This window comes from Sinocyclocheilus anshuiensis, unplaced genomic scaffold, assembly GCF_001515605.1.
Source record: "Sinocyclocheilus anshuiensis isolate Anshui unplaced genomic scaffold, SAMN03320099.WGS_v1.1 scaffold246, whole genome shotgun sequence".
NCBI lineage: Eukaryota > Metazoa > Chordata > Actinopteri > Cypriniformes > Cyprinidae > Sinocyclocheilus > Sinocyclocheilus anshuiensis.
The window spans coordinates 20,702-41,691 of record NW_015542356.1 but is presented as its reverse complement, the minus strand read 5'-3'; the positions used below and the strand labels follow the sequence as shown (position 1 = coordinate 41,691).

The window sequence follows — 20,990 nt, the reverse complement described above, 5'->3', positions numbered from 1 at the left end:
GTCCAAATCACATCGGTTTTCACATGAGCAGCTGTTTACAGAGTCATACTGCTGGATCTTGGTATTAATGGGCAACTGCACATGAGTGCACTTGAATCCTTGTGCATAGTCACTGAGAAATTAGGACAAACATAATAGAAGCATTATAATACAAGTCCCAACAGAGCTATATATTGGGCTATGATGTATGACGTATATATTCCTGCTATGACGTAACTGTTGGGGTGTGTCCTTTAAACATGCAACAACACAAAAAAATGAATTTGCAAAATTGTTTTTAACTTCTACTTGAGTTTCAACACCAGGAACATGAAGGCATGTGAAACGTGTTTAACTTTGCATCTTACCTTTGGTCTCAATGGCTTTCTTTAATTTTGCAGTATCATTCTGGGCATTAAAATTAGGATCAGCCTTGACTGTTCCAAAGTGTCCCGTCTCAACAATTGGAGCCGGTTTAAAACCCTGAGATGAAACATATTACAAATTATGTAAGTACATTAGGGCTTGCATAGACTAGTGTTTCCCAACCTTTCTTTAGTTGCGGCACCCTTTGGAAATTTTAACAAATTTGTGGCACCCTACAAAATTAATTTTGTCACAATATTTGAATTTCTAACTTCGATATGATACTTTGAAAAGTATAGATATTCGGCTCAGCAGGGAAGAACTGCAGAATATACTGTCATACAGATATTTTTAATATTATAAAAAAAATTTGTCCATCAATGGTGGCAATCAGTAGGCTAATTTCTAATGAAAAGACCAATTTATATGACAGATTTTAATGTATTAATCCACGTGAAAGTGAAACCTGAGCGGTGAACTAATTTTCGGCAGCCGGAATTTCAGTGCATCTCTAATTATTGGCGACATCAGAAATGGATATTATATAAAAGCTGCTTTTTTGAACATTTTAGCAATTAAAAAATATAAAAAAAAAATTTTTTACACGGCACCCCTGCTCTCGACAGACGGCACCCCGGTTGGGAAACACTGGCATAGACTAGTCGAGTAGTCGAGTGATCGACTACTTCAACCACTAGTCGGCGCTGTCGGGAACAATCGATTACTCGAGCATGCATTAACCATAAGTTTGCAAGTACGACGTGAATTTTAGGATTACAATATTGCGTGTAGCTGTTACTTTCTATGACTTTATCTATGTTGCATTTACAATTAAAATATGTAATGTAATAATTAGGGGTATGCCCGAAGCCAAATACCTTATTCGGAATGGCACGGATAATGGCTTCAAAAACGAACGAATGATACGAATGAATGGAATAAGCACAGCGCGCTCACCAATCAAACAGCCGCGTTGCGCATCGCAGTCTCTCAAAAACCAAACCAGCTCTCTCTCAAGAGCAGGCTAATAATCAACTTAGAAACAGATACATTTTCTAGGCCTACATGTTTGCATCTTTATCTTTTGCTGGCTTGCGTGGCACACGCACATATTTTTAGTGAAGTTCAAAAAAAAGACTCGCTTAAAGAGTTCTGCATAATGAAAATGTGCGCATTGAATTAATTCAGTCGTGTTCAAATGATCACTAAACGTTTGTCATGACATCTCTCTGCTTGCATGATAAATATATTTTTAGAAATTAATAATAATTATTTTAGTTTAACATGGCATTGTTCAGTGATAACTATGAAAAAAGGTAGCCATAACGGTCTTATCAAGTAACTACGACGTTCCACCTGGTTTTATCCGAATGCAGATACGAATAATTTTGTGATTGTTACAGATACAAATACTGGCTGTTACATGAAAATTAAAATATGTAATGTCATAATTATAAAGTTTTGACAATGTGCATATGTAATTGTTGCATTAGGCTATGAATTAATAAGCGTTTATTGATAAGAACTATTTAATGTCTTTTCATTTACAGTAGCATGAACCACGAGTAGTCGAGTAACGAGAGTATTTTTTAAATAAGAAATCAACTAGCAGAAATCAGTAGTCGTGCAACCCCTAAAGTACATACAGTATAAGTAATGCTAAGTTTCTTTTGCTAATGCTAAGGTGTGGTTGAGTTAGTCACTCCCTACAGGAGACCCACCTAAAGTTCATCTTTTTGAATGGCCATTATGAAGGCAATGTATTTACTGACCTGGTCATTATTAACTTGCTGGAAAAAATTCTGGAAAAAAGCCATCTTGTGAGCTTTGAAGACACTATAAAGAAAAAGGCAAATGAAAAAGTTATTGCAAACATTGTGCAGATTAATCTACTGCAAATTGTCATATCAGTTCCAGTACCATCAATCACTTCATTATGAGTATAGCATCATGAATTTTTCCCAATATTAAATAGGGCAAGCTACAGACAAGGACATGCAGTGAAATGCATTTACAAATATAACTCACCTGTTCCTCTGTGAAATCTGTAAGAGCTGATCTGAAGTAGGTAATTTCGGGAACAGTACCTGTCTTTTTATTCCTTATGCACACCCACTGAAAAAAACGTTGGGCTGGACCAGGTTGTTCTGGTTGTACCTGTCTGTAAGACTTGTGATAATTTGTCATTTAATGTATTTGCTGCACTCACCCCCAGTCAGGGGCAGACTGGCCATCTGGACTTTCTGGAGAAGTGCTCTTACCTGATGACCTGCTCTTATCATCTGATCGTGGTTGTATCTCTCTATTAGTGCTACTGGATCTTAGCGCTGCGTTTGACACTATTGACCACGACATTCTTTTGAAAAGACTAGAAAACTTTGTTGGTATTAATGGAAGTGCATTACCATGGTTCAAATCTTACTTATCTGACCGCCATCAATTTGTAGCAGTGAATGAATTCGCGGCCCGGCGAAACATACAAATTTGAAAAACTAGCGGAATGCAAAGTTGATATAAAAAACTGGATGACGAGTAATTTCTTAATGTTAAATTCTGAAAAAACAGGCGTTAATTATCGGACCTAAAATCTCCGCATGTAATAACCTAGAACACTGTCTAACACTTGATGGCTGCTCTGTCAATTCTTCGTCATCAGTGTTATTTGATAGCAATCTTTCCTTTGAAAGCCATGTTTCTAGCATTTGTAAAACTGCAATTTTCCATCTCAAAAATATATCTAAATTACGACCTCTGCAATGTCAAATGCAGAAATGTTAATTCATGCATTCATGACCTCATCCTTTGAAAACAATGTTTCTAGCTTTTGTTAAACCGCATTTTTCCATCTTAAAAATATATTTAAATTACTCTCTAAGCTCTCAATGTCGAATGCAGAAATGTTAATTAATGCGTTCATGACCTCAAGTTTAGATTATTGTAATGCTTTATTGAGTGGTTGCTCTGTGTGCTTAATAAACAAACTCCAGCTGTTCCAAAATGCAGCAGCTAGAGTTCTTACCAGAACCAGGAAATATGACCATATTAGCCCGGTTCTGTCAACCTCCACTGGCTCCATATTAAACATCGTAATTCTTGTATTATCGTATTTTAAAATCTTGCTTGTTACTTATAAAGCCCAGAATGGTTTAGCACCTCAATATTTGAATGAGCTCTTATTGCATTATAGTCCTCCACGTCGATGGAGTTTTGGTTCCTTGTCGCTGTCGCCTCTGGCTTGCTTAGTTGGGGACACTTAATTTCCAGCGATATCGTCGACTTGATTGCACAGATACTATTTAAACTGAACTGAGCTGGATGATGACATCACTGAATTCAATGATGAACTGCCTTTAACTGAAAATTGAGTGTTTACCATTGTAATTTTGCATTAATGACACACTATTTTCCTAATTAATGCTGTACAGTTGCTTTGACACAATCTGTATTGTTAAAAGCGCTATATAAATAAAGGTGAAAAAAGAAGTCCAGAACGGCCATTGTCCGACATTAAGTGACGTTGACAGCCAAAAAAAAGGGGGCGCTAATGCAATCTTTTTTTGCTTGTAATAAACTGAAACTGATCCGAAGGAGAGTGGGCTCATGATGACAAGCAAAATACATAAAGACAAAGGCGGCTGGGAGAAGCTAAAAGAAAAAAAGCGAAGTCCTTAGAGACTGACGCTACAAAATATAAAAAAATAATAATAATAAATAAATAAATAAAATAAATAACAGATGTTTGGCAATAGTAGCCCTAATCTTGAGCCTGATGAGGGAGAGACGGCAGCAGTTGCTCCTGAGCTCCTGAGGTTCTGGTAAGTCGCCTGTGGACGGTTACATCAGGTTACCTTTGCCCGCCTCTCTCACTATAGAGCATGTAGCCTATGAACAGCACTATAGTAAAATCCCAGGACATCCCTAGTCCTAACGTTCACTGCTATTTATCACTCCGCATTGTCTGACGTGAATATTCCATTCAATAACGAAACAGCAGAGATTCTACAACAGGTTTGACAACTACTGAGTTAGAAAATAGAGTAAATGAAGTAGCCTAAGGTGATTGCTCCGATAAACATGTAACATGAGAATGAGCGAGTTTGCAAATAATTTGTGCACACATGGTCACTCTCACTCAGCTTGGCTGCAGCGTGACACACACACACACACACACACACACAGAGAGAGAGAGAGAGACATATGAATACTCAAATTGTAGAATAGATCTGTTGTTTCAGGTTTCTAGATTCTAGGTTAATGTTTATCATTAGGCTATATGTCATGTACATTTTTGCATTCTGCTCTTTTTATGTACACTCTTAAAAATAAAGGTGCTTCAAAAGGTTCTTCAAGCGATGCCATAGAAGAACCTTTTTGTCTAAATGGTTCCATAAAGAACCTTTAACATCTGAAGAACCTTTCTGTTTGACAAAAGGTTCTTTGTGGCGAAAGAAGGTTCTTCAGATTATAAAAAGGTAAGAAAGAGATGGTTCTTTAAAGAACCATCTCTTTCTTACCTTTTTATAATCTGAAGAACCTTCTTTCGCCACAAAGAACCTTTTGTCAAACAGAAAGGTTCTTCAGATGTTAAAGGTTCTTTATGGAACCATTTAGACAAAAAGGTTCTTCTATGGCATCGTGAAGCACCTTTATTTTTAAGAGTGTAGGTTTAATTTTTTTTGTATTTTAGTTCATACTAATACAATAATACATTTATTTTAATCACCGTGGGTTTTGTCATGTTATTTGCCATAAATGCGATACATTGACTGCTGTAATATTGTAAGATAGTAGCGGCTGTTTGTAGTTGTGGTGGGGCCTATTTGGGGGAAAATCCAGGGCCGTTTTTTACTCCCAGTCCATCCCTGCCCCCAGTTGTAGTCTAAATCTAATACGAAACAAAACTTGCATTGAAACTTACTAACAATTTAGTTTAGGAACCAGTTCTCACTAGTTGCTTATTAGCATGCATCTTGACTGTTTTTAGTGCTTAATAAGCACATATTAATGCCTTATTCTGCATGACCATATTTTAGATCCCTTAATCCTTCATCATTAACTTAACTTTACCTAAACTACCTTACTAACTATTAATAAGCAGCAAATTAGGAGTTTATTGAGGCAAGTGGCATAGTTAATAGTTAGTTAATAGTGACAATTGGTCCCCAAAATAAAGTGTGACCAAACTTACATATGAGATTATATTGTTCACTAGAAATTGCATTAGATGCAGATGCTTTAAACTACAGCTTTAAAGAGTTTATTAGTTGTGGAATTTGTCTCTTTGATTATGAGAACAGACACACAGATAAGGTCAAGCCAGTGCTCACAGTTCTCACATACTGTCACATGCTAAAGAAACAAATATGTTCATCAAAATGTAAAATATTGCCACAATTTACAAAGCAATTTATTACAATAATACTAATATATAGTTGCCATGTAATTGTAACACTTGAATTACCACTAAGACAGTATGCCAAGTTGTAGTTAGGGATATTATACTGACGATAACATTCACAGAGTGCATATTTAAATTAAACAGTTTTTATAAGCCAACTAAGGGGGATTGAGTTGTGCCAATACAATGAATAATGTAATGAATCTGCAGATGTTTTTCACATAATTCAGACATATAAGAGATGATTACTGAGTGCCACAGAGAGTCAGCAGAATCTTCTCATAATCTCCACTCGTTTCCTGCTGTAAAACCAGAAAAGGGATAAATGTAGAGGTGAACTTGACTTGAATTCGACTGGATCATGAAAAGCGACCCTTTCATTCCATAATGGATGTGAAGTAAATGGGCTCATTTTTAATTTCATGTTAGCATCAAACTAGTTGTTTAGAGCTTTTCAAATGATGGAGACTCACCAGAATGGCCTCCTGAAGGGGTTTGCCATACATCCTTTTATATTCTTGAATGATTTTCAGCAGGTCAATTTCTGAACGACTCACAATGATTCTAGTCAGTGTATCAGTATTGGTTCCTAACCCCTAGAAACCCACATTACAGTTAAATTAATGTAAAAATAGAAATAATAAAGACTGAAAATATCAAAAGCATATGCAGCACTCACAGTGCACAACTACATGGGCGTACTGAAACACGTTCCATAAATTCCTTTGCAACTTTACCTTCATAGCCAGGTGGAGCTTTTCTGCAAAGAAGGCAGGTTTGTTCCAAGCAGACTTCACTAAACATGAAAAATAAGAATGTTGTGAGGTTTGTATGTTTGAAAAAACTGTCATGAGCACAAAAACGGAAGATGTGACTTCATAGTGCTTGATTTAGTTACTATTGTGTCTTTGTATGTATCTTTGTGTGATAAAGGTTTGTGTGATAATGCTGACTGGACCAACCCTCGACACGCAGAGTTGGAAAAACAAGCTTCCTAAAAGCTTTGCTTAGAATAGTCTTTCGATCACTGAAGCATTTAACATGTCTAGAATCTCTCACACACACCCACAGACACACAGACTAAAATGAAGGCTTGTTTCCTTACCCAGGGCCATCAGACAGTCTTCAAGGTCTCCATGCAGCTCACTCTCCAGCACTTTGGCCAAACCCTGCTTGCTGTATTTCCCATAATGCTGGAAAACTGCAAACACATTTTTAATGACACTATTAGAGTCTAAAAATATAAAGTCAACTCTCTGTGAAAAACAATCATATATGTAATATTTGTATTCTGTCATAGATATTTCTCCACTTACTTTTGCACAACTGAGCTTCACTCCTGGTTGTGAGGACATCAATCAGGACAGAGCAAACAGTACCAACCCGATTCTCTCCTGCCTCAAACAGAGCCTGTATAAAGCAGACAGTGAGTGCATTTACATGCACACCAGCATGCTGGCATGTACATAAACTTACATATTGTTATTATTACAAACTATAATGCATACTTTTTTGTTCCATTTTATAGTATGCATCATCCATGTTGTGAATACTGCTTGTGTGAAGACCTGTCCACCGAACAAGAGGACCAACAAGGCACCACACACAACGTACTTTATGTGAACTGGGCAACTTCACCACAGACCTAGACATGTTGTTGTCCTCCTGTCCCAAAGATGGCACTGTTCATCTTTTTACATAGACCTGCCTTCTGCCTTTGCAATGGTACAGTAAGGCACCAGGGGCCGGTTGCACCAGCTGGACGTACACCCGGTTGTAAGACTAGGCTGGCTGCAAAATGCGCTTTCAGTCATGCATAGTATTAATACCTCTTGCACCATCAACAACTTACTGAAATGTATCTAATGGAATCCCTCAATCAGTGTTTCAACCGAAAAAAAGACGTCAGTAAAACAGCTTGTGAACAATACGTCACATAATGTCACATTTACCTCAGGAAAGAAATTCATTGTACATAAACTCAGCTAGAAAAAGTCAGCTAGAAAAATAACACTAGAGAAGAGAATTTTGATAAATATGTGCACATGTTACATTGATTATATTTTACTTAACTTGTCGTCTTCATTTTTTAATGTATGTTTGAATGTATCTGTCATAAGAATGTGCAGGGAGACTTGATATAAAAACGCAGACTTAGGAAAGTTTGATCAATGAAATCATGGTGTGGTGACTTTACTTGTTATGATGTCTTGAGCAATTCATTCTTTATTATTAGGGGACAAGCACTAGGTGCTATTGTATCCGTTAGTGATGGGTCGTTCTTGAACGATTCGTTCATTTTGACAGGTTCTGTACTGGAATTAGTCAAGTAGTTCACCTGTTTCGAGTCTTCGGGTTTTTCGAGTCATTCGTTCATCACGTGACAGACCCATAAGCTTAACCTATGCAGTCTGAGCTGGAAAGAGACTTAATAATGATAACCAACTCTCTATTACCTTTGTTACAACATTCAGTGTTATGGAAAAGAACCATCATGACAGAAGTTCACACATTTATAAACTGTAAGAAGTAAAAAGCTACAATTTGAGACCAGAAACGCATCACGTAACTATAGTTATATATATTATATAATAATGATAATAATGATAATACTAATAATAATAATAATAACTATGCATCCGTTTGTACAAGCTTATAAATTAACTAATTTCTCTATCCAATGCTGTCACGTCACGTGACAAAAGAACGAACGATTCGAAAGACTCGAGAGATGAACTAATCAATTCTCCGGCTCAGACTGCATAAGGGGTCATAGGATGCTACATGCACTTTTACAAGTTGTTTGAACTGAAATGTGTGTTGGCAGTGCTTAGACCCGCCCTGAGTGAGCTGTCATCAGTCCGCCATTGTTTCACCACTGAAGCAGATGTAGACAAGAATGACTCCTTCCTAAGTGATTGAGGTGTTCTGTTTTTGGATGTAATAATGAACATAGCAGTCGTCATTTACTCCCGACATCTGAGCCGCTGAACTCGCAGTGGATTACATACATTGTTTCTGAAGGTAATGCGCCCCCGATCTACATAAATGTGTCTATGTTCGCGTGAATCATTCATGAGACAGCCTCATCTACAGAAGAAGTGAGTATAATGTTTTGTAATGAATCTTTGCAAATCGCCTTTCCTAATAATGTGCTAATTAGCAAGTTTCACGATGAATAAAGTAAACAGTCCCTCAGAGAGTGGCTCGGAAGAGAGGGGCGGGGTCAGCTGAGCTCATTAACATTTTAAAGGAAAATGCTACAAAAACAGTTTGATCTGAAAAGAGCTGTTTTTGACAGGGTAAAAATTCTGTTTTTTACACTACCATTGAGAAATTTTAACCAAACTATGTTACAGACTCTTCATTAAGACCCTAAAGAATCATATCAACTTGTGGAAAATGGGCATCCTATGACCCCTTTAAAGCTTATGGGACTGTCACGTGATGAACGAACACCTCATACCCGAAGACTCGAGAGATGAACTAATCAATTCTCTTTCCGGCTCAGACTGCATAGGTTAAGTTTATGGGGCTGTCACGTGATGAACGAACGACTCAAACCCAAAGACTTGTCAGATAAGAGGTGAGGTGAGCTAATCATAGGCTGAAGACCCAGGTAAACAATGAATTAATCTTTTCTGTTTCTTATAGCATTTTGTATTGTTTGTAGTGTGATCAACGTTTGCGTAAGTAGTAGACATGTTAGAGAAGTAACACGTAACATTTTAATTATATTTTGCTAAAATGAACGAAATGACTCGAAAAAAGATTTGTTCATTTTGCTGAACGAGACTCAAAGGTCCGAGTCGGTAAAATGATGCGAATTTCACATCACTAGTATCTGTTGGTTTTCTTCTTCTTCTTCTTCCGCTCTGGGAGTCTATGGCAGCCAATACAGTAGAACCGCTTGTGGGAAAATTATGAAACTTGGCACACAGATAGAAGACAGTCTTTAACTCATGGGCGTTGCTAGGCCATTTTTAGGGGGGCTATAGCCTGGACTACTCAGCCCCCCTAAAATTTTGCGATTAGATCCATAAACTGTACACGAGTTCGTGATCGCCTCAGTCCCCTTTAAATTTCATATGAAAACGGCGGCAGACTTCGATCGGCTCCTCCCCGTCTTTCAGCGCGTTCTTTTTCAATCCGCAGACAGCAGCGGCTCAGAGCGAGAAACAGGACACGGTGTGTGTTTATTGATAGATTGTTATAATATCTGCATCTGTGCAGTTCTTTGTCATAAATACAGTTTACAAAATATCATGGGAGAGCAATCGGTTCCCCATCTACTGTAGCCTAAGTTTTCGCTGCGTTCATCCCTTCTCATGGCGAGTCGAATGCATACCAAGATTAAAATTTCTACGTGCCAAGATTTTTCGCAAATTGTGAATTTTTCTAAATAACTACTTTTTCGAACTCGTTATCAAAAGCTTTTTGATATACCAAACCATTTTCATAAAGCGCGCTAATGAATTTGATTAAGTTTGTGCAAAAAAGAGCATGAGGCTATATCTCCGCAATGTTTTAGCGGATTCTTCTGACCAAACTTGGTATGTGTTATAACAAGCATGACCTGAGGGCACATAAGTAGTTTCGGCACAGCACCCCCTACTGGTCAAAAGATATACAATTTCTGCTTATAACTTCTGACCAGTTTGGCCAAAAATCATAAGATTGGTCTTGTTCGATTCCAAACGGCATGCAGAATCGAACAGTATTTTTAGCACGTCTTTAACAGGGGTCTCCAACCCTGCTCCTGAAGAGCTACCATACTGCAGAGTTCAGCTTAAACCCTAATCCAACACACATGGACCAGCTAATCAAGGTGTTCAGGGCTACTTAATTACAGACAGGTGTGTTGAAGCAGGGTTGGAATTTAAGTCTGCAGGAAGGTAGCTCTTCAGGAGCAGGACTGGAGAACCCTGGTCTTTACTGAGTAACTAAAAAAGCTCCTTAGCTCTTCATTTTACTTCTTTTGTGCTTGCCCCCTTAATTGCTGCTTGCAGCTATATTTAGTAGTTGTAGTCATTGCTGCATGAATGATTTGTCAACTATCACTGCAGTACAATGTGTTGGTGTGGTTGGGCATTGCCTACGCTGGGCGTAGTTGTGCCTGGTCATAGTTTTAGTTGGTGTAATAGGTGTAAATATTTATCGGAAAGCTGAACATAGCTGGACGTTAAGCTGGACATAGCTAAGCCCAGCATACGGTTTACATCTAACTTTTTTACATCTAGCTAGTGCAACCAGACCTAGATCCTCATGTCCATCCTCTTTGGACTGGGCATTACACTAACTGTACCTTGCTGTCTTGAGTCTTAGCTCAGAGGCAAATCTATCAAGACTTCATCAGCTATTTAGCTTAATCAGCTAAATACTGGGGTGCCTCAGGGTTTAGTGCTTGGCCCCCTTTTTTTCAATATGCACCTTCATCTCACTGGACCAAATATAAAGCCACAGCTTCTACTATCACTGCTAAATTTAGTCCCTGACTGAAGACCCCGCAGCTTTTATTTAACCTTCCACATGGCATAAAGGTTAAGCTAGCAATAACAATAACAAAAATAAAAACTACTAAAACTGTTGTAAAAATGCCACAACATTTCACAACAGTAGTGCTGAAGCACAACTGATGTAAAGCAACAAATCTGTAAGTAGGCTACTTTTAACTTGCAATTTTCTGTTTCAATCACAGATAGCAGTAGTGCACTTTTAAATAAAATAAATGGCTATATTTTGTCTAAAATGTTAGTTACTCAATATTAACTTTCGTGTATAAATGTTGTATAAAAGCAATATCACACTTGTAACCATATTGTTGCACTTTTTCAAACAACACTGACTAATCCACCCTTTTCTTCCCCGTAGCGGGAGTAAAATTTTATGGGTCTAGCTTCCAGTCTCATCTGCGTCCAGCTATTTTTAGCTGTACAAAACAGCTTGTTCTGCTGCTTGATATTGAAAATTGGTGTGTCATATCATATTATTTTAATGTATTATCTTAATTAGTGCTTGGCCCCCTTTTTTTCAATATGCACCTTCATCTCACTGGACCAAATATAAAGCCACAGCTTCTACTATCACTGCTAAATTTAGTCCCTGACTGAAGACCCCGCAGCTTTTATTTAACCTTCCACATGGCATAAAGGTTAAGCTAGCAATAACAATAACAAAAATAAAAACTACTAAAACTGTTGTAAAAATGCCACAACATTTCACAACAGTAGTGCTGAAGCACAACTGATGTAAAGCAACAAATCTGTAAGTAGGCTACTTTTAACTTGCAATTTTCTGTTTCAATCACAGATAGCAGTAGTGCACTTTTAAATAAAATAAATGGCTATATTTTGTCTAAAATGTTAGTTACTCAATATTAACTTTCGTGTATAAATGTTGTATAAAAGCAATATCACACTTGTAACCATATTGTTGCACTTTTTCAAACAACACTGACTAATCCACCCTTTTCTTCCCCGTAGCGGGAGTAAAATTTTATGGGTCTAGCTTCCAGTCTCATCTGCGTCCAGCTATTTTTAGCTGTACAAAACAGCTTGTTCTGCTGCTTGATATTGAAAATTGGTGTGTCATATCATATTATTTTAATGTATTATCTTAATTATGAACACACTGGTTTGTAGTGCAAACAGTTTTACCATTTACTGCTTGTTTTTATTTTCTTGTTATTTCCCTATAGCGGCTAATGAACCGGGAGTCTCACCCATAGGCTTACTTCCGCATTGAAGAATAAGGTGGATAGCTTCTACAGAACCATACATATACAGTCCATGGAGAAAATGAATGGGATACTTCCAGATGCCTACCAACCAATCCAAATTCAAAACAGGTTACTGGAAAATGATATAGACCCAGACAAATCAGCTTATTTAAACACAATAATTAATAACATGAGTTGTGTGTTGTTTAGTTCAGTTGTTACAGTGTTGGGGTAGAATCTGCCACAGTACCTTTGCATCACTCTTTGCAAGCCCATCATCAATATTATGGTCTTCACTCCTGGTAGCCTGTTATAGGATATATATATTCGATATATATATTCAGTACACATAAATCATTCAGTTTTCTTATGGTGTAACATACGTATACTAAACAGCATCATTTTTGTACCTTGCAAAGGGCAAGCAGGGTATTCTCAAGATCTCCACTAACTTCACCTTTAATTTGTTCGTCCAGCAGCTGTCCATAGCCTTTACAACAAAAAGAGGTTAGCAGCTACACACATTTGCATTCATGAAGTACATGTATATATTTGGATCTGTGTTGTTACCTTCTTTGAAAGTATTTTTCATCGCTGTGATCTCCTTGTTTGATCTGGTCCCTAGAATTTCACTTAAGACAGCCTCTTTTGTCCCAAGACCCTAATTATAAATTAATTTTTAGTGTTGAAATCTTTAAATAAAACATTGGATGGTTGTGTAAACTGTCTAACATTTTTAAATATTTAAATATTAACTGTCAAGGTTTAAAAAAACAACAACAACACACACACACACACAACACTACACTACATAACACAAAACAAACAAACAAACAAACAACAACAAAAAAAAGATAAAAAATTAGACCTTCATGGCTCTTTTCATTTCGAAAGCATCATATTCAGGGGGTGTCATCAGCAAGGCCAGGACCACTTCCTCAAAATCTGACTTCAAAGCCTTTTTCAGCGCATCCGCCAGAGGCTACACACACACACACACACACACACACACAAAATAAAAACATAGTACAATACACTAGTACACACACACAAAAGTTGCGCAGATGCCAGATACTTTGATATTTTCTTTAATGCATTAGAACAAACCCAAATATGTGACCTTTTGACTTAAGAGTGCTGGTAAAATGTTGTAAATGTAGGCTACATCTGCTCATGACCTTTGAAAGAATTGGCACAAAACTAGTTCAGTCATACTGTAGTTCATAAACTATTACAATCATCATTTTTTAATTCCTTGGACCATGTTTAATGCAGTGTACATGATGTCACTGATGTTCTTGACTTCCTAATTTCTGCTTGCAGCTCTATTTTGTGTCTATTTCTGTTCATCTATCTTGAAAATCTGAGTCAAAATTCATATCTCAATTACAAATAACTGAGAATTATGAATAGACAACTTCTGAACATCCTCTATCTATGCCTCCAATCTCATATTTACATGCCAGACCATCTTTACACATTTAAATAGGCCAAAGACAAACATTGTTGGATGTAAAAATGCTTACTTTTCCTGTACTCTGCTGATAAGCTTCTTTGATCTGTTGTCTTTGTGCATTGCTTCTCTTTGCTATCACCTCCACAATAGTGGCTTCATCCACACCTTCATGAGAGGAAAACAGACGAAAGTGAGAGGCTATTTATGATCAAACTACAGCGTAATTCTAGTGGGTTAAAATGAGCCGCTGCATCATGCACTGCATCAAGGTGCATAAGAAGTACAACTACTGTATAACTGTGTATTGGGGGATATGTATTTAATTTAACGCTGATTCATGAGACATGGGACAAAACATTTTGCTTGTCTCTTTTTTTTATAGCAACATTTAAATTAATCGGACACGGTCACTAGAATGTTCTTAAAACAAATGTGCAATCTGAGTCAAATGCTAGTATTTTACTTGACAGTACACGTTTTTTTTGTATCTGATGGTGTTGATACACACCAAGTAAAATATATTAAACAATGGAAAGAACACATGTACAAAATATATATGTATATGATACATTTGAAAATATATATAAATATATGAAAATACTAAATAATTACTTAGTACACAGATATTTATTTTGTCATGTGGCCAGTTTTGTTCTAGTGCTCATGAATTAGTGTCATTAAGCCTGTGCTTTTTAGCTATGACATAATGTAGTCCTAGGAATGCATTCTAGGAAAGTTTTCCAGGTATTGCAGGGTGTGTCCTACTAAACATGACAACACTTGAATAAACACATAACTTATTATATCTAGTTGAAATGAACAGTATTTTTCATACTTTATCAAAACGCATTAAAAAAAGCAGCATCCCTACAGTATTTCTAACATTGGTATCAGGAGCATGAGAGCATTTTACATCTTTAACGTCGCATTAATTTTGATTTCTACACTGGTTAGGATGTTTCTTTCAACCTTATAGCACAACACTGCTATGCACAATTCAAAATGAGTAAATCACCTGTATTTACAGCAAAGTATTTACCTTTGGTCTCAATAGCTTTCTTCAATTTTGCAGCATCATTCTGGCCATTAAAGTTTGGATCAGGCTTTACTGTTCCAAAGTATGCCGTCTCCACTGGACCACCTTTAAAACCCTGTGATGAAACATATTACAACACCCACTGACTGTCAATCCATGGACTAAAATTACTAATATAAGTAGTAATGTTGAGGTGTACTTCAATATATTCAAATCATTGGTCATACATATTCTATACTTACCTTGCTGCTGTCATCATTACTAATTTTGTTGATAAACTTCTTGAAGAATGCCATCCTTTAAAACTTTTGAAAAAGCTATGACAAGTAACAAACAAACAAACAAATACAATGCTATGTTGTGCTTATGAAACATCATTACTAATGTTTGTAAGTCATTGATTCAGTGTCAAATGTTTTCAAAGAGCTTTGTTAAAATATGCTACTGATGACAACAGTAAAACACCTTTACTATGATATCTCACCTGTTCCCCTGTCTCTGAGAGCTGCTCTGAAATGGGTAATTTCGGAAACATAACCAGGCCTTTTATTCTGTAGGCACATGCAAAGCAAAAAAAAAAAAACACTTGGCTGGGTGGAGGGGTTGGACCAGGTTGTTCTGGTTGTGCCTGTCTTTAGTCATTTAATGTGTTTGCTGCACTCAACTCAAACTGTAGGATTATTGGTTTGTGCGGGATAAACTGTCATACGATATGAAGCCTAAACAAAAATCATACACATGAAATGACATGTTCACTAGATTTTGCACAAAACTGTGCACATGCTTCTACTTAGTTTCAGATTATTCTATTCTATTCTATTCTATTTTATTCTATTCTATTCTATTCTATTCTATTCTATTCATGTACAGTTAGTTCATCCAAAAATGGAAATTCTATCATCATTTACTCATTCATTGTTTTTCCAAAAACTCATGACTTTCTGCTGTTAAAGGTAAAAGGAAGAGAATGCAGATGTATGTCCTTGTGTTCCACAGAAGAAAGAAAATAACCGGAATTACATAAGGGTGAGGAAATTACATTTTTGGGTGAACTGTCCTTCCATGGTCAAGCTACAATTCCTGACTAGAGTTTTCGCACACTACAGATGTTGAGTCAAAGTTGTGAGGGCAATTTTAGGTGACAGGACAAACTCTAAAACATGAGGTTTGAAAAAGTAATGTTGTATAACTGGGTTCTGGGTTTGTGTCATGCTTTTGCACAAAGGATACATGCAGAAACGTTCAGAACCAGTTTGGGTGCTTGTTGAGTGATTCATGTATCATTGTGAGCATTAGTAATCCAATCTTCACAATGCTCAACTGTCACTAAAGTACGGAAATGACTAAAAAACTTTATATACTAGATTTTGGATTTATTATAAAACACTAAATAAAATAGACAACAAATGTACTGTAACTGTAGTTCAATAATAAAGCAGTTATATGTGGTGGTATAATATACATGCATTAAACACATAACACATACAGTAGGCCCAAAGAGAGTTTAGACACTTCAGACACAATTAAAAATACATCTCACTGCATCAACAAAATACCAAAGCAAGCATTTAGTTTAAAAGAAAAAAAAAACAGAGAGAACATAAAAATGTTTCACAATTTTTCTTTAAATGATAAAACAATCTATATACTGCTCAAAATGAAGACAAAAAATATTTACACTCTTTTTTGTATGTCCAGTGTTAGTGAAAGATGTTGATAGGTAAGGTTGTTTGATGTGACTGAGTGTCCAAATTCATTTTGGGGCCACTGTATGTATATGATATATGTGACCCTGGACCACAAAACCAGTCATAAGGGTCAATTTTTTTAAATTGAGATTTATACATTGTGAATAAATAAGCTTTCCATTGATGTATGGTTTGTTAGGATAGGACAGTATTTGGCATAGATACAACTATTTGAAAATCTGGAATCTGAGGGTGCAAAAAAATCAAAATATTGAGAAAATATTTAAAGTTGTCCAAATGAAGTCCTTAGCAATGCATATTACTAATGATAATACATTTTTTATATCTTGTCGGTAGGAAATTTACAAAATATCTTCATGGAACATGATCTTTACTTAATATCCTAATGATTAAAAGAAAAATTTATAATTTTGACCCATACTATGTTTTTTTTGGCAATTGCTACAAATATACCTGGTGCTACTTATGACTGGTTTTGTGGTCCAGGGTCACATATGCAATTTACTGTAAAGGAATGTATGATAATTATTATGATATCTCCAAATTTCTTTAAATATTGATTTATCTAATAAAACAAACCAATGTTTACATTAATTATAGAGTGTGTAGGCCGACAGAGCACACAATAAAGACTAGATCAAACATTACTGCCTTCTAGGCGGTGGCCCTTGACCCCTGCCTGCCCCTGGTTGGCCAGGTAGAGGTCCAGGTCCCCTGGGGCCTGGCGCTCGAGTCACAGGCCCCCGGGCGTTAGGATTAGCTGACGCGAGTGACACGTCTTTCTGCAGATGCACGCCACCTCCATCTGTGCCTGGTTTGACTTTTGGCGATTTTCCACCCTGGTCATGTTTTTTTTCTAAGGAAGGAAGAAACATGGAATGGAATGAGGGGCAAGAGTTTAATCTAAAGCATCCACTTCTCAAGATTTACTGTATTTTTGTATAATTTACATGTTTTTTTTAATTATTGAAACACATACGACTTATAGAATTACACTACTGTTCAAAGTTTAGTGTCTGTAAAATGTTTTAGAAATCTTATGCTCACCAAGGCTGCATTTACTACATTAAAAATACAGTAAAAACAGTATTCTATTCTATTCTATTCTATTCTATTCATGTACAGTTAGTTCATCCAAAAATGGAAATTCTATCATCATTTACTCATTCATTGTTTTTCCAAAAACTCATGACTTTCTGCTGTTAAAGGTAAAAGGAAGAGAATGCAGATGTATGTCCTTGTGTTCCACAGAAGAAAGAAAATAACCGGAATTACATAAGGGTGAGGAAATTACATTTTTGGGTGAACTGTCCTTCCATGGTCAAGCTACAATTCCTGACTAGAGTTTTCGCACACTACAGATGTTGAGTCAAAGTTGTGAGGGCAATTTTAGGTGACAGGACAAACTCTAAAACATGAGGTTTGAAAAAGTAATGTTGTATAACTGGGTTCTGGGTTTGTGTCATGCTTTTGCACAAAGGATACATGCAGAAACGTTCAGAACCAGTTTGGGTGCTTGTTGAGTGATTCATGTATCATTGTGAGCATTAGTAATCCAATCTTCACAATGCTCAACTGTCACTAAAGTACGGAAATGACTAAAAAACTTTATATACTAGATTTTGGATTTATTATAAAACACTAAATAAAATAGACAACAAATGTACTGTAACTGTAGTTCAATAATAAAGCAGTTATATGTGGTGGTATAATATACATGCATTAAACACATAACACATACAGTAGGCCCAAAGAGAGTTTAGACACTTCAGACACAATTAAAAATACATCTCACTGCATCAACAAAATACCAAAGCAAGCATTTAGTTTAAAAGAAAAAAAAAACAGAGAGAACATAAAAATGTTTCACAATTTTTCTTTAAATGATAAAACAATCTATATACTGCTCAAAATGAAGACAAAAAATATTTACACTCTTTTTTGTATGTCCAGTGTTAGTGAAAGATGTTGATAGGTAAGGTTGTTTGATGTGACTGAGTGTCCAAATTCATTTTGGGGCCACTGTATGTATATGATATATGTGACCCTGGACCACAAAACCAGTCATAAGGGTCAATTTTTTTAAATTGAGATTTATACATTGTGAATAAATAAGCTTTCCATTGATGTATGGTTTGTTAGGATAGGACAGTATTTGGCATAGATACAACTATTTGAAAATCTGGAATCTGAGGGTGCAAAAAAATCAAAATATTGAGAAAATATTTAAAGTTGTCCAAATGAAGTCCTTAGCAATGCATATTACTAATGATAATACATTTTTTATATCTTGTCGGTAGGAAATTTACAAAATATCTTCATGGAACATGATCTTTACTTAATATCCTAATGATTAAAAGAAAAATTTATAATTTTGACCCATACTATGTTTTTTTTGGCAATTGCTACAAATATACCTGGTGCTACTTATGACTGGTTTTGTGGTCCAGGGTCACATATGCAATTTACTGTAAAGGAATGTATGATAATTATTATGATATCTCCAAATTTCTTTAAATATTGATTTATCTAATAAAACAAACCAATGTTTACATTAATTATAGAGTGTGTAGGCCGACAGAGCACACAATAAAGACTAGATCAAACATTACTGCCTTCTAGGCGGTGGCCCTTGACCCCTGCCTGCCCCTGGTTGGCCAGGTAGAGGTCCAGGTCCCCTGGGGCCTGGCGCTCGAGTCACAGGCCCCCGGGCGTTAGGATTAGCTGACGCGAGTGACACGTCTTTCTGCAGATGCACGCCACCTCCATCTGTGCCTGGTTTGACTTTTGGCGATTTTCCACCCTGGTCATGTTTTTTTTCTAAGGAAGGAAGAAACATGGAATGGAATGAGGGGCAAGAGTTTAATCTAAAGCATCCACTTCTCAAGATTTACTGTATTTTTGTATAATTTACATGTTTTTTTTAATTATTGAAACACATACGACTTATAGAATTACACTACTGTTCAAAGTTTAGTGTCTGTAAAATGTTTTAGAAATCTTATGCTCACCAAGGCTGCATTTACTACATTAAAAATACAGTAAAAACAGTAATATTGTGAAATATTATAACAATTTAAAATAGCTGTTTTCTATTTTAATATATTTTAAAATGCAATTTATTCAAATGATGGCAAAGCTGAATTTCTAGAAGCCATTACTCCAGTCTTCAATGTCACATGATCCTTCAGAAATCATTCTTGTATGCTTGGTGCTCCATTCACTTTTAAAAAAAAAATTATATCACAACTGAAAATGGTTGTTCTGCCTAATATATTATTTTTTTAGGATTCTTTGGTGACTAAGAAGTCCAAAGGAACAGTGTTTATTTGAAATACAGTTTTGTGTAACAATGTAAAAGTCCTTGTTTTTGATCAGTTTAATGTATCATTGCTGAATAAAATTATTATTATTTATTTCAAACTTTTAACAGTAACAGCGAAAGCTAATCTGATAATGTTACCAATTATACTTATATTAATACTACCAAATGCAAAGGTAGAATTGGTCAGTAACAACATTCTATGCAATACAAACCTGCACTATTCTCTGGAGGAGCAGGGGGCACAAGAGAGCGATCCTCCAGGTCCTTCATCACCTGGTTAGTGCTGTCTTTGTTGTTCTGTCTGTTCTTTTCCTTCTCTTGCCTAGAAATTTATGTTAGAAGCACAAACTGGCTAAAATTGTAACAACTCTCTGCCATCTAACAAATCTTAGTATGGACTGCTGTGCATCCGAACAAAAACAATACTAACCATCTGCATTTTCTTTTTTAGCTCCATGTTGGAGTTCTTATAGGCCTCTGACACAGAATTCAGGTAGTAAATTGCCAGACTGTAAGAAATACAAAACAAAAATGTAAGAGATTTTGCTTGTATTATGTGATTAAGAAAAAAAATCAATGATTCCCTTACACCATGAGAAGCTGGTATAATAAGTCCAGGGTTTGCTACATTGCTAAAGAGTGTCCCCATGAACAGGGGCGCCGCTAGCAATTTTGGGCCCTATGAAAGAATATGAGGTTGGGCCCACTAACGCACCAAACATACACTATATTGCCAAAAGTATAGGGACACCCCCTTCTAATGAACAGGTTTGACTACTTTGGTAATTTCCATGAGTACAAATCTTAATGTTTAATCATATAATGATATTCTAGGGAATTGTGTGCTTCTAATTTTATACCAATAGTTTGGACAGGACCCTTTTCTATTCTAACACAACAATCCCTCTGTGTATAAGGCAAGGTTAAAAAAAAAAAGAATGATTCAGTCAGTGTGGAAGAACTTGACTGGTTTGCAGAAAGCAAAGTCCTAATCCCTGCTGAA

The 20,990-nt window shown here is 36.2% G+C and overlaps 1 protein-coding gene across 1 annotated transcript; it reads right to left on the bottom strand.

Annotated features, from left to right (window-relative positions):
- Nucleotides 1–5,617: 5,617 nt before the first annotated feature.
- Nucleotides 5,618–15,463, bottom strand: LOC107691787 (annexin A1-like). The gene is made up of 13 exons (XM_016490598.1): nucleotides 15,438–15,463; nucleotides 15,196–15,270; nucleotides 14,957–15,068; nucleotides 13,988–14,082; nucleotides 13,330–13,443; nucleotides 13,032–13,122; nucleotides 12,872–12,951; nucleotides 12,712–12,768; nucleotides 7,060–7,153; nucleotides 6,849–6,944; nucleotides 6,481–6,539; nucleotides 6,217–6,339; nucleotides 5,618–6,045 (listed from the first exon to the last, which is right to left on the bottom strand). Exons 2-13 carry the CDS (start codon nucleotides 15,247–15,249, stop codon nucleotides 5,989–5,991), a joined length of 1,032 nt encoding a protein of 343 aa, XP_016346084.1. The 5' UTR covers nucleotides 15,250–15,270; nucleotides 15,438–15,463; the 3' UTR covers nucleotides 5,618–5,988.
- Between the last annotated feature and the right edge of the window lie 5,527 nt (nucleotides 15,464–20,990).